This window comes from Cyprinodon tularosa, unplaced genomic scaffold, assembly GCF_016077235.1.
Source record: "Cyprinodon tularosa strain WSP-4 unplaced genomic scaffold, ASM1607723v1 ctg49, whole genome shotgun sequence".
Classification (NCBI taxonomy): Eukaryota; Metazoa; Chordata; class Actinopteri; order Cyprinodontiformes; family Cyprinodontidae; genus Cyprinodon; species Cyprinodon tularosa.
Window position 1 is genome coordinate 1,226,670 of NW_024039218.1, and position 14,408 is coordinate 1,241,077.

The 14,408-nt window shown below is 35.3% G+C and overlaps 1 protein-coding gene across 2 annotated transcripts in view; it reads left to right on the forward strand.

Annotated features, from left to right (window-relative positions):
* The window catches only part of klf12b (Kruppel-like factor 12b), a 57,927-nt gene extending 47,095 nt beyond the window's left edge, over positions 1-10,832 (forward strand). For both annotated transcript variants that reach the window (XM_038302374.1, XM_038302373.1), the window contains exons 5-6: positions 1,852-2,009; positions 4,435-10,832. In XM_038302374.1, coding sequence (XP_038158302.1) covers positions 1,852-2,009; positions 4,435-4,616 — 340 coding nt within the window. In that variant the 3' untranslated portion in view covers positions 4,617-10,832. The remainder of the gene's footprint in view (positions 1-1,851; positions 2,010-4,434) is intronic.
* The last annotated feature ends 3,576 nt before the right edge of the window (positions 10,833-14,408 follow it).

Below are 14,408 nucleotides of genomic sequence, written 5' to 3' on the forward strand. Positions count from 1 at the left end.
TTTGTAATGGTGTGTGGGAGTGTGGCTTGGTGTTTTACATGGCTGCGTTTCTATCTCTGTGTGTTTCTCACACTGTACGGCTGTGCTGTACGGCTGAGCCTGTGTTTGACAGCTCATGCTTTTGGTGAAAGACAGCAAGACAGGAAGTGGATTGTGTGTGGCGGAGACAGTTCACAGGAGGGCCTGTCTGGCAGCCTCTGATCCTCTTCTCAACCCTTTTAACTTGATCAGAGCTGTGCTTCCTTTCTCCCCACACCCCCACCCCCCTCCTCACCTGCCCCACTACAGCATAAACTCCTCTGGTAAATATATTTCACAGATATTACTCCTCCCCTTAAGTAAACAGAGACTGTCTTGTTGTCTCCCTGTAGTGTATCTCCTGCCTCTGGTTCTGGGCTGGGTGTGTGCTGCAGTCATGTGTTTAGCGTTTAGTGAAAGGTGCTCTGTTCTGCAGCCAACTGTCCCAGGCAAGGCATGAAGTCCTCACCATCTAAGTCAACCCTTTGTCTCTTTTACACTTCACTGTGTAAAGACTAATTTTGACAATCGGGGATTAAATTTAGACTTACTTTAAACATTTAGTCTAACTCTATTTACTGACTTAGGGTTTTCCTTTTTAGCAATGAAAAATCAACAAATCCACACCTAATTTAGTGTCATGAACTAATCAGGGAAGTATTTGAATTACTGGACAAGAATGGAAGAAGAGACTGTACTATTCCTGCTGACCCAAAAGGCTTGAACTCAGCTGCTGCCTCACAGATACTCTTCTGCAGAGTCGTACTGCCACCTACTGGCAAAGCTTCACCTCAGCTTCTCTCTAAACTACTGACCTGCCTTCTGTAGGTTTGCTACATATGCAATAGAAGATTGATGTCAATAAAAAGTGCTAACATCATATAAGAGGAACATAATTTGATACCTCTTCTAATCTCTTTTCCCTTAAATACCCATTCCCAACATATATGTTTATTTCTGACATTTATTATTGTTTATAATTCTATTTCTACAATGTATTCATTCTAGAAGAGGAAATTGAAAATGTTTTTACATAAAACAATATTGGACTGAGACTAAGCAGCTCAAATCAAAAAGCAGATGTAAATCAGTGCAACATACTACAGGATAATCAAACATACATTTAAATTAAAAACTGAAATAGTATAAAAAAAACTTAGGAAATGATTATTGTCATTGAAATAATTGAAAATTATTATGACTACTGATTTTTTTTCTGTAAATGCAAAGTTTACTGTGTATATAAATAAACTTTAAATAAAACAGCTTGAACTCACAGCCGTTCTTTTCTCTGATTCATTGCTAATATTGGCCAATTTGATGTATTATGTAAGAGGTTTAGACATTAATTTGATAAAACTCTTGTTTTTAGGAGTACACCACCCTGTTTTACTGAACCTTTCTGCAGAACCAGATTTTTCTCTTGATCTCTGCATAGATATCTTCTAAATTATTTATATTTTCATTCATGCCTATAAACAAGATTTTTGTTTTTGATGGTAAATGACACAATCATCTAATAAAAAATGGCTAGAAAGAAGGCAGTTATTTTGCAGTTTGCAGACTGTTGCAAACAGTAAGGTCGATATACCCAAGGGGACATCTGTTTTTTTTTTTATTTAACTTTTGTAACGTTTGCATTTAAAGATGGACTACATTCCTTTAATATTTCACCTTCTTGCATCATTTTAAACAGAAACATGTCCCTTGTCTTCATGAACTCAGGAATCACCGCTGTGTGAGCTTTTACATCACAGTGCTGCTGCTATTCTCATCACAGCGTTATAATTCTCTAAAGGGATTTTTTTCTGATGAGTGTCATCTGTCTTACAGCTCCATGTCGCCGTTCAGTATTGACAGCATCCGACGCCCTCGGAGGTCAGAGTCACCAGACTCAAAGAAGCGAAGAATCCACAGATGTGACTTTGAGGGCTGCAATAAAGTGTACACCAAAAGCTCCCATTTAAAAGCGCATCGGAGGACGCATACAGGTCAGTCCACTCTGCTTTCTGTTTTATATATATATGTATATATTATTGAATAGTGTTGATTCTCCTCAGTTCTAAGATGCAGGGCTCCAGCTAACGATCATTTTGCAAATTGATTAATCCGTAAATTATTTTTTTGATTAATCGATAATAATAATCGGATAGCAAAAGGTTCCTTAAAGATGACTTTTTACATGATTAAACTAGGTCAAACTCCACTTTTCCAATTGTGGAGTTCTGGATAAAGTATATTAATAGACAAAAAAGTTTTTTTTAATCTTAAATGCAAAATATTGATATATATTTTTTACATTTTTCTTGCAATTACTGCATGAAGTGGGTTTCTCTGTCAGCTAAAGGCATGTTATAGAGTCTCTGTACTCCAGTTAATGAATAATCGATTACTAAATTAGTTGGTGATTATTTCAATAATCAATTAATCCCATTAATTGTTTCACCCCTACTAAGATGGGTGAGATTTAAATTATCTTAAAGTCATACGATGATGAAATCTTTACATCCTATTGTGGATTTAAAAATATTTGACTTATTACCAGTAAGGATACAAGATTTAATGGTCAGTTGAGCTTAAAGTGCAAAAAATCTAAGAAAAAAATGCACAGCATATTAGCTCTTTTTGAGTATTGACCTCGTTTGTATATAATAGTCCTCTCGTTAGAAGTATTTTCCATTTCTCTAAGTATATGAACTTTATTCTCAACATCATAAATCCATTGATTCTAAATATGCTTTACTTTATCCAAGCTTGTTGAGATTTCTCCTAATAGACCTAATTGGAATTTTTTCCACTTTTTTTCAAAACAGGTCAACCGTGCTATAAACTTATCTCTCCAATCCTAATGCTACATTATTAGAAAGCACATTTAATAGAAAATAAATAGAAAAAAATAAAAACATTTTTTAACATACTTTAAATGCATCTCTGAATGTTTTCCCATCCTTAGACATTATTGGCTGAGGATCAAATCACATACGCACTTTGATTTTTGTTTAGTGACTGATCAACACACATCCACCTCAAGTTAATGGTATGTTTTATATATCTTTGCCTTTTTGAATAACAGCTCAAAGATGTTATATTATATATTTATACCCCAATAATGGGAAATCATTTATTTCTAATTAAAGGTTCACCACATCCAAAAAGTGAAGAAAAAATAAAATATACATTTAAGTACATTTATTTTGCAGATGATTTTAGGGATTCTATTATTGGTTGAAAAAAAGGGATTTGTAAAGAATACAATAAAACTGTTATCATGCAGTAACATGATATATTTTTTCTTAATTAATGAGCACACTTAAATTTCATATTGTATTCACCGTATTTAGCAATAAATTATCCTTTTTGTTTTAAGCACACCTTAAATATGGGGTACCACTAAAAATGATGAATAAACCCCACAAACTAATGGTGGATCAGTCTATTTAACCAAAGATTCAGACACAGATGCTGTTCTTTTTTTTCTTCTTTGCTTTTTAAAGTTGAGGCAACTTCAACAAAAAGTGGGTCAGAGGAAGCTTGACTCGTAAATTATTCAAGTACAGTAGCTTGAGGCTTTAGAAAAGGTTCTTTAGAAATATTAGACACTCATTGGTAAATGAGTGCCTTTTTTAATTTGCTGACATTTTACCAAAAAACAAAAATGTGTTTTTTATGTTGGTCATTAAAGCATTCCCATATAGAAATAACCTCAGATTGACTCTGCCTGCATTTATCCAATGATAAATGATCCAAAGATGCCCTTTGAAACTTTTTGGACTATAGTGATATTTGCCTAAATAATGATATTATTTAAACAAATGAAGCAGGTTAAAAGCTATGCTACAAATAATAATAAAGGCCAATGGGATATAAGATAATATGTCGAAATTTCTTAGTTTTAATAAGATTTTCCTAAAAAATCAAGGCACATTAGAAATACCTCAAAAGTGACTCACAGTTGTTTAGTGTGTTGTAAATGGTAATGAATGAAGTACACTGTTGATTGGTAAAATCTATATTGTTAGTAAAACAGATATGAAACCCATTTTTATTGCTATAGAATGGATAAAAAAATCAGTTTTATCTGTTTTTTATTCGTTAACGAATAATGTCACTGATTTCTGTTTTCGTGTTGGTCATACAGGGGGAGTTATTACTACATTTTCCGCAGACTAAATTGGTTGGTAATAAACAACATTATGATTGTTAGCATTGTTGTCACAGAGCAAAGGCAGTTCAGGGATAGTATGAGGAACTACTAATAAATATCCCTACAATTAGCTTAGCTTCTGCTGGATGTGCTGGAGACACCTTAGGGCTTATAATCATCTGCAGCCATAACGTTCTGCCTGATCAGTGGTTCAATTGTCTTCTTAATTGTATGGAAGGCTTGACTCTCCTTTCTGATGCTCTTCTCTGCAGGGGAAAAGCCATACAAATGCACCTGGGACGGCTGCACCTGGAAGTTCGCCCGCTCCGACGAGCTGACAAGGCATTACAGGAAACACACGGGGGTCAAGCCCTTCAAATGCGCAGACTGTGACCGCAGCTTCTCCAGATCCGACCACTTAGCCCTGCACCGACGGAGACACATGCTGGTGTAAAGCACAACACGGGCGATTAAGAGAAGATGTCAGCGGAGCAGACACATCCACACGTACACACACAGGCAGCCAAGGGAGCAGGATCTCCCTTTGAATGTTCTTCAGCAGGCCTGGACGCCCAAAATCAAACACAGATGAGCACACACACACATACACACGCTGGCATCCTGAGATTGAGAAGCTGGATGGATGGTCGGAGCAGAAAACAAGGGGACTTCTGGATCCTTTTGGATTAATAGGAAGCGATGACAGGATCTTTAACCATCATCGGCGAAAAATAGGGAACTGTTATGAGCAGCACTGTTTGGTGATGTTTCACTTTGATTTTTAGGATGAAGTGGCACTCTTTAAATTTGGATTTTACTCACTTTACATTACAGCTGCTTTTCCAGCATGCAAAATGTGAAAGACCCCTTTGAAATCAGAGCTGGAGCGGATTTCCACAAGAAAGACTTGGCCTGAGTTGGAATTACAGAGACAGTATTGTTTTGCTTGCCCCCCCTGTGAGTTTAACACATGGCCAGCAGAGGGCAGTGTTTGATCACAGGTTTTCTTAGCAATTACGTTTTCTTTCAGAAGCTGAAGGAGGGTTGGGCTTTCACATTTTCCACCAAGCAAAGTGCAAATATCTTCACCTGGATCCATCTTCATCCCCACATCCACCCAGTCAACCATTAGCTGCTTTTTTCCAAAACAGCAGAACCTGGACATGCCTAATCATCACACCAGCAAAGACGCACCATTTTATCACATGGACATTGGACAAACCCCATTCTTCATCAGTGCTTTTCTTTATTTTGAGCCTCTTAAAATAATTTTCTTCAAGCAAATCTTATGTGGATTTTGAGCTGTGATTAGCAATCAGTAAAGTGCAATCTTAAAGAATATATATAAATATATATATATAAACTTTCAGTATAAAAAAGTTTTCTTTATTGAATCTTGCTTTTTTTTTTTAATACCTGCTTATTGCTTATGCTTAATTCTGACAAATACAACCCCCTTGTGTACAGCGAACCTTGAAACAATCGGAGGAGAGTCTGTGGAAAAAGAAAACCAACAGAGGCACCTTAGGGACTTTCATCCTGTCCCCATTCACCTGTGCTCATCAGTCAACCCACTTTTCCTCCAATGAAATCAAACCGAAACAAGGAATTTGTTTGGTAGTTTTCATACAGCAAGGCGCCCCTTCACCACAAGCTGTCACTGACACCAGCTGGAGATTGACAGAGAAAATCTTGCACACAGAAGAGCAATACATTCTGATCTAAAATCTTTGTTGATGTCAACCAGGTCAGCCTCGCTCTGTTTCTGAATATCTGAGTCACAAAGTGAATTCTCAGCTGGTCATTTATCCCACATCATCTGACATTTTTTTATTTATATTTTACATAAACATTGCTTGAAATGTTCTCACCTCACTTTGGGCAGTTTTGTTGGTTATTTACCAAAAGTTTGGTGTTCAAAATGCAGGAGTTGCACACCTAGTAACATACAGAATACCATATATACATATGGTGCCTTGCAATAGTCTAAATCCTTGAACTGTTTCACATTTTGTTACGTTACAATGACAAAAAATCAGTGCATTTTGTTGGATTTCTTTGTCATAGACCTACACAATTTGTAGCACGTAGTTGTCAAGTAGAAGTAATTGATAAATATAATTCTTTTGTAAATTAATAAAGATCTGAAAAGTGAGAGTTTGTATGTCTTCAGCATCTCTGATTTAGAAGTACTTTGTAGAAAAAATAGCTTTGCACATCTGGAGGTTGAAATATGTGCTCATAATTGGTAAAATACTTTCGATTCGATGGAGAGTATTCAGTTTTCGATGTCTTGCCATAGAAAATCTCAATCGGACCTATATCTGGATATTGACTTGTCCATTTTAACATACAAACTGGAGCTCTGTATGTGTAGGGTTGTGTTGTCCTGCTGGATGGTGAACCTCCAGAGGCTTAAGTCTTTGGCAGCCCCTTAAAAGCTATTTTTGGGTAGTTTTAGCTTAATCCAGTTTTTACATTTACTGTTGAGAGAAAAATACCCCTCAGAATAATGCTGCCACTACCATGTTTAAGAGAGAAGATAAGGTAGCATTTTTTCTAGAATTGGGTGGGGTTGATTTTGATGTCATTTAGCCAGGGCATCTTCTCTCACATGTTTGCTAATGGTTATTTTGTTAACAGATTCTCTCACCTGATCTGCGTTTCTCTGCAGCTCCTTAAGAGAAGCTATGCACCTCTCTGCAGCTCCTCTCATTAATGCAGTGTTTAACTGTAGATCTGCAGTTTAATTTCTCTCTTTCCAATTTTATATATTGAACATTTCTTTAAATATATTCAAAGCTTGTGATCCTTTTTTAAGAATCAAGCCCTACTTTGAACACATATTTCTCCTTGGCCTATCTGGTCTGTTCCTTTGTATTCATTAAGCTGATCTCACCAGTGTTCTCTAAGAACATGCTTAGGCCCTAATATAGAATATGCATTTATTCTAAGATAAAGATGAACTCTATTTACTAACTAGGTGACATCTGAAGGCACACTATTAGAGGGCATTATGGTAGAGGCAGCTGAATACATCAGCACACTTTCTTGATGATAAAAGTTTAGGAAGGGTCATCACTTTACTCCCACTTTGTTATTATCTGCTACTTTGAGTCAGTCTACACATTAAAACTAATACAAAATATACAGAATTGTGGTTGTAATATAGTCAAATTTGAGAAAGTTCAAGGAGTCCGAGTACTTTTGCAATGCACTGCACAAAACACAGATATTAATCCCTACATTATATCAAGGAGGAAGATCTTAGATGCTGTTACTGGCAGAAATATCACATCACTTGACCTCAATCAGGGAATCAAATTAAAAGTGTATTTTTATAGTCTGAAGGCAGGCGTTTCGTTTTCTTTTTTCAAGTATATCCAGTGCTCTTTATGCTGTTTAAAAGCTTCAAACTTTAGGTACAGAGCCAACCAATGTTATTCGATGGTTCTGCCAAATGCAGTTATTGGACAGAAGCCAGTAAGAAGACACAACAACCTTTTGATTAAGGTATCTTGAAATCCATACACTCATACACTAACGCCTCCACACAGACACACACATGCACACTTGAAAGCTCTCACTTTTAGTAAAGAAGCCAAACCCAGGGAACAGTTTCCATAGAGTTTTTGCATCCCTCTTGTATGTTCTTTATTTATGTATATTATTTGTGCACATGTCATTACACCCAATTATATTATCATTTTGGCAAAAGCATATTAGCACCTTCTTTGTTTATCGAGATGACTTTCAGATATTTTATTCCAGATGTCAATTTCTGAACAAAATAATCATATTTTATCATCCGTATAATGTATTAAGACAATTTTTTTATGATCGAGGGGCACTTCATGGGACGGCTTGTAACTCTTTCTCCAATGTCGAAAAAAAATAATGATTTTTTGAAATGTTGTAATATATGTGATAGTGTAGATACAAAGCTATTACAAAGTTCTACAACCTGTGCATACAATGGAGAAATAGGGCTTTCGATTTGTAGATGCAGCAGATACATTTATACACGTAAAGTCTTTTTTTCTGAGACCGTAATTTATCTAATTTGATATACAGTTAAAACGGGCTAAAGGTGTTCATCATGTAAATGATCATGTGTGATGTTATATAGAAATTTGATTTCTTTTATTTTTCTGGCTTGGATTTAGACAAATTCATGGTCAAATTGTCCTTTTTTTATTTTATAAGGCAAAATCGGTGTTTGCTATAAACAACTAATTATTTATATACACTGACTGTATTAAGGTACTTGATTGCCCCTGTTGCCATTTTACTATCATACAGTTGAAACCAGATATTTACATACACATTCTTTTTTTTCCAGTTTTTCATGGTAAATGAGATCAAATTATTCTTTTTTTTTTAGGTCACTTGGGTTTAAAATAATTATTTCTATTTGCTAAAAGGCGAGAATAACGAGGAAGCATTTTTAAAATATATATTTTTCACCTTATTTTATTAAACTCCTTTGTATTTGGTAGAATAGGCTTTTATCTGGTGACCTGCCAGAAGTTTATTATAGTCGTTACAGGAATTTTGACTTATTCCTATTCATAGAACCAGTCCAACAGGGTCAGGTTCGTTGGCTGCCTTTCAGCTCTTCCCGCTAATTTTCTAAGGGATTGAGATCAAAGGTATGTGTTGGCAACCCTCAATAATATTGACTGTCATTGTTAAGCCACCCTCTAACTTATCCAGCTGGATGTTTAAGATGATTATTCATCTGGATGACCCGTTTTTACCTTTCAGTGTTACTTGACCAGACCTGCAGCCTGAAGCTGCCATTTTTGTACCCTCATCCGCCAATCGTAACAATGGTCATTATGGCCAAACGCTCTTGTTTCATCAGATCACGTCTTTGACTATTAAAGTTTCAATCGCTGTGTTCCTTTCCAAATGGAAATCTGGCTTTTTATATTGCTTTTGGATTGATTGCTTCTTGTTTGCCAAGTGGCCTTTCAGCCCATGTTAGTAAAAAACTTTTCTTTATTCACACTTTATTTTGCCTTAGTTAAAAATCACATTAAGCACCAAAACATATTCACCCCTGGGACACAGGAACGGTTCGTTTTAACGGTATGATGTGTAAAAAATCACCTGTTATTTATACCACAAAGGAACAATCGTATCTGAAGGGCTAACCAGGCTGATCATTTGGCTAATATTTTCTGGTACTATAATACTTTTGTTTTTTCCATCATAGCACGCATGAAAGCAATGTTTTTGAGCTGCTTTGAATCAATCAACGTAAGCTTCCAAAGCCATAACATACTGTGGGCTTTTCGAAATTGCTTGAACTGTTAGTAAGTTTTTCAAAAAAGTCATAAAAAATTTGTAAAAAAAAATAGAAATAATTTTGGCAATCCTAGTTAATCGGCTTATTAAAAGTTCAGTCTGACCTAATCATAGATACAGCATTTGTGTCCTATAATCCAGTGTAGTTAAACATCTGATTTCAACTGTACCCTGATAAAAATAAAAACATACACAAATCAATCTCACATATCAACACATTTACTTTTTATTCCGTATATCCTTTTATGATGTCGGATGCCTTAATACACCAGTGTTTAAACAGTTCAATTAGACTTGATGATGTCTCCACGGAGGCAGGGTGTATTGTTTTCCTAATCCCCCCCATCCCAACACACACACACACACACCATCTCTTTGCTCCTTTTAAAGCATAATTTTGTTACGGTAACCAGGGTCAAAGTTATGCAATAATGATAAATAGTGCCTCATACCACAAACTTGTAATATCAACCGCTGTGTGCAGCGTTATGATTCCAACCCTTGTTCTTCAACTGCTACATTTCAAAAGGAGAAACAGTGATTTCTTTTTATTATTGATATTATTTTGGGGATAAAAAGCACAGACAACAATATGCAAGTCGGACCTCTAATGTTGAACCTATCCTTCGCACTGAGCCTTATATATCACAGTGTCAAACGCAGTGTCCCACAATAACACCAGTTTGAAGCACACATTACTTTGGCTGCAATAAGTCCCTCTCCATAAGGGCAATAAACCGGAGTTACAAAGACCTCTGGATGTTTCAGCTTCAGCACAGTGATTTCATATTAGGCCATGAGGAATCAAACCCACAGCTGGGTAAATTGATGCCTTCGCTGATGATTTGAGGCGTTCAATCAGTTAAGTAAATATTTTAATTTAAGTGTAACATCGTATTTCATTTTTCTGGTTTTGAAAACTTTAGTAGTGAAGCCAATGCCTATGTTTCAAGTTTGCTAATATTCCGTACAGTAATTGTTGTTCCTGTATTTATGTAAAGTGAGTGTTGTGTAAATATATTCAGATCTTTTCATTCTTACTGTGAGAAAATAAAATGTGATATTGTTTTCAAAAGGGAGATTCTGCTAATGGGAAAAAAAAAGACATTTTTAATCCTGGTATTTTTAAAAACTTTAAAAGCAGGTGTCCTTTTGCTTTCTCTTTTTTTTCCCCCTGTTACAGTTTTATTTTCTCCAAAAGTTGTTTCAGTAACAAGTCAGTGTTTTGCCTTTTTTTTTCCTGTATTTTTTCATATGGATGGAGCTGTGAAATTAAGATAAGTTGAAACATATACATGTATATTGAAATGAATGGAGGCATGAAGGTTAATAAAGTTGCATTTTGTATGTAACACTACTGGGATGAAGCCCTTTGCTATCTATGATTGGGATGGATGGAATGCGGTTTCAGTGACACATTTGAGTGACATTTGAGAGCTGTACTCACACTGGCATTCAGAAACCTAATCTGGATTTGATGGAAACCATTAGTGTGGAGTACAGCAAGTGAGATGCTGGAGTTGCAGAAACACCCCCTGAAGTATATGATCTTAATCAACAACAATAAATAAAAAAGCAGCAGCAAAATGTGTTAAAACAGGCCTGAAAAAAGTATTTCTCTCCATTATAGATCTCTTCTATTTTTTTCTTTTATTTATAACACTTAAAATGTATCAAATCTTTTAATAAATCTTAATATCAGACCAACTGAAAAATAATTTTTTAAATGACAACTTTATTAGGAGGCAAAAGCTATTATATATGTAAATAAAACTTTTGGCTTAAGGCTTTATGTTTTTTTTTTATTATTATTTGACGAGGCCACAATATGCTCCCTCTGACAAAGAAGCACATTAATTTCATTGGTGTCAAACCTTGAAGAAGCTACTTTCCAACCAGCTCGATTCAGCCCAAATATGTGCATTTTTTATATGAGAAAAGGCTCTGAGCATAAATAGAAAACAATGAGACAAAAAAAAATATAAAAAAGAAAAAAACAAGTCCATTTAAAAACAAAACTGATTAAAACAGCCAAATGAACCAGGAATCAGTAAGCGTTAAATCTAAGTATTGGAACTGTCAGGAGACAATCAGTCCACTACAGTCATCTTCGCCACCTATAACTTCCCATCCAACAGTTGAGCCATTGCACACCTGAACTGAACCATTTTCAACTATAGCCAATATAAAGTGAGTATGTGTTTTTAATGCATCAATTAACCTAGTTGGAAGTCACATTCTTGCTTTGATGTTTTCATACTTCTATGTAAAACATCATAAATCTCAGAATAAAACCACGTTGCTTTGTTGCTATAATCCTGTACTAACAGAGAGCGATATTTTAAGACCTGGTATGCTCCAACCCAGCATGAAGCCAATGCGGTTTCCAAGAACAGGTTACAGTTTAAAGGAAACACCCTGAGCATCCTGTACTCTGCTCTATTATAATCAGATCTGGATGAATGTTTTTGTCAGCAGCTAAAGAATTTAGATGATTACTAGCTATTCTGACTCCACAAAGTATTCCTCGTTTGTACTGTAGTCAAGATTTATCAGTTCCTAGATGTTATGCTGTAAAAATCATGTTGAGTCATATGTACAGAAAAAAATTTGCATTAATTTGTCCTTGCATGCAGGTACGTCTCTTGACTCTTAGAACAAGCTCAGGCATCTTCTCTGGCTTTCTTGGCTCCCTTTGTCGGAACCCTCTCTATGACTCATGTCACAAGCACACTTTTTGCAAACTGTAATAAAGACGAGGACATCTTGTTGTGTGCCCCAATTGCGTCTAAAACCGGTTCTAATAATGGTTTAGATCAGACTAATCATAAAATTCCAGATAATGCATGACTTGAACCGACAAGAAAACTAATGATTTTATAATTTCAAACCAACATGATAGAGATGAGCTGTAAGTCATACTTCTGACTTTATTTTCAGCTTTTTAAGTCCACCAGGTGTTTAAAACACCAGTGACGTCATCTGTCTGGCAGCTTAAGTCTCCATAAAAACTAGATCATGTAATAGGAAAATCACACAAGCAGATTTAAAGCAGAAATAGCTGAAAAGAGAAAGACTGGATAGAAAATAAAAGCTCAGAATTAAACAATATGAAACTGCCATGGAGGGAGAATTGTTAGGTTTGGTGATAAAACTTTTCAGATCAAAACTAACTTAAATGTCAAACAGGAATTTTAATAAAAAATGGCTGACATATTTGTTAACTAATATATATCAGACAAAACTACTCAAGTTATATGTAGTTTTACTGCCTAGTTTTAAACTAACCAAATGTGTGTTTTCTTGCAAAGTACGAGTAAATTTATTTCCCATATCTGTAATTTAGAAATTCCCCAAACATGAATCACCTAAAATTCTTTCATATATGACTATATCTTTTAGACAATATCTGACTAATTATTTCATAAGATTGAACTGACTGAAACAAAAAATGACTACAAAAGACTAATTAGAATCTAAAAATTATTTTAAAAATGGCTCAAACTAAATGAAAATAAACTTTCAAAATTAACACTGGATCTAACCTTAAAAGTGATCTTTAATTACCCTTTAATAACAGTGGGTCATACATTCTTTGCAAAGGTGTCATAGAGAGAGATAAGGTCAAAGATTACTATTTTAATTGCTTCCTGCTAAAAACGGATTTCGGTTTAATCTAAATTGTGATGTTGCATAAGTTTCCGAAAACTCATCTGCAACGTGACAGTTTTGATGTAATATCTATACTTTATTTTCTATAAAGATTGCAGACATGGATAGTCTGCATGGATAGGTCCTTATTTCTATCTATCTATCTATCTATATATATATATATATATATATATATATATACACACTGAATCTTAATCTCTTTCAGCTAGACGGGGTTAGGTACAGTTTTAAAAACTTTGCCTGATATTGCAGTTTTAGAAAATAAAAATCCTCCCCCTCCAACACATTCCAATAGACAGCACTTACTCTAAAATGGTCTAAACTGAGGTTTAACAGAAAAACACTTATTTGGAAGCATAAGGTTCTTGGTTAAACATCCTATTTGCCAAAAAAAAATCATATTGACGATCCCCCAGTAACCTTGAATGAACTTTGTGATATTTTAGATAGACAGTGGTGTTAGTTTTGGAACTTTCTTTCCTCTACATAGACCTTTTTTGCTATTGTTTATTCTTGAGCACAGATTTGAGGCTGATGCACCTAGCCTGCAGTAGTTTAGATATTGCTCCATGTTGGTGAGATCCAGGATGAATCTTGGAGTATTTTAGTTTCAACAATGTTCATTGCCTATTTTGTTTAAAAACTGCCTCCCCCTTTGTTAACTGAACTCTGAACATCTTAAAAATAGTTTTAACATTTCGTATAAACCTCGTTTTTTAACTAGTTCTATTGTTTGATTTTTTGCAGTTCAGTGTAATTTTAACTTACCTCATGTTCTCAGACATGATTTCTGTTTTCTACAGGTCAGACAGTAAGCAAACCTGGGTGTGGCGACTGAAACTGAACCAAGAAAATCTGGTTAATCACAGTTTTCCCAAAAGACAAAGTTGGTATCTTGTTTTCCCTCAATTGTGGTATTTTGGCTGCATGTGGGCTCAGTTAGCACTGTTCATTTGTATCCAGAATGTCCTGGGTTGGAATCTCAGGTCCTGGGAGTTTGCATGCTCTCCCCTTTGCATGTGTAGATTTTCTTTCTGGGTACTCTGACTTTCAACCCACAGTCCTAAAATATAAATGCTTGGTTTATTGGTTACTCTAAATTGCCCTTTTGAGTGTGTCTTTGGATAGCTGTTTGTCCTGTGTGTCTCCATGTTGCCTTGTGATAAATGAACAAATTGTCCGGGGTGTATCCTGCCTCATTCTACCAGCTGCACACTACTTAGAAAAACAGGTATAAACAATGGATGGATAAGAAAACTGC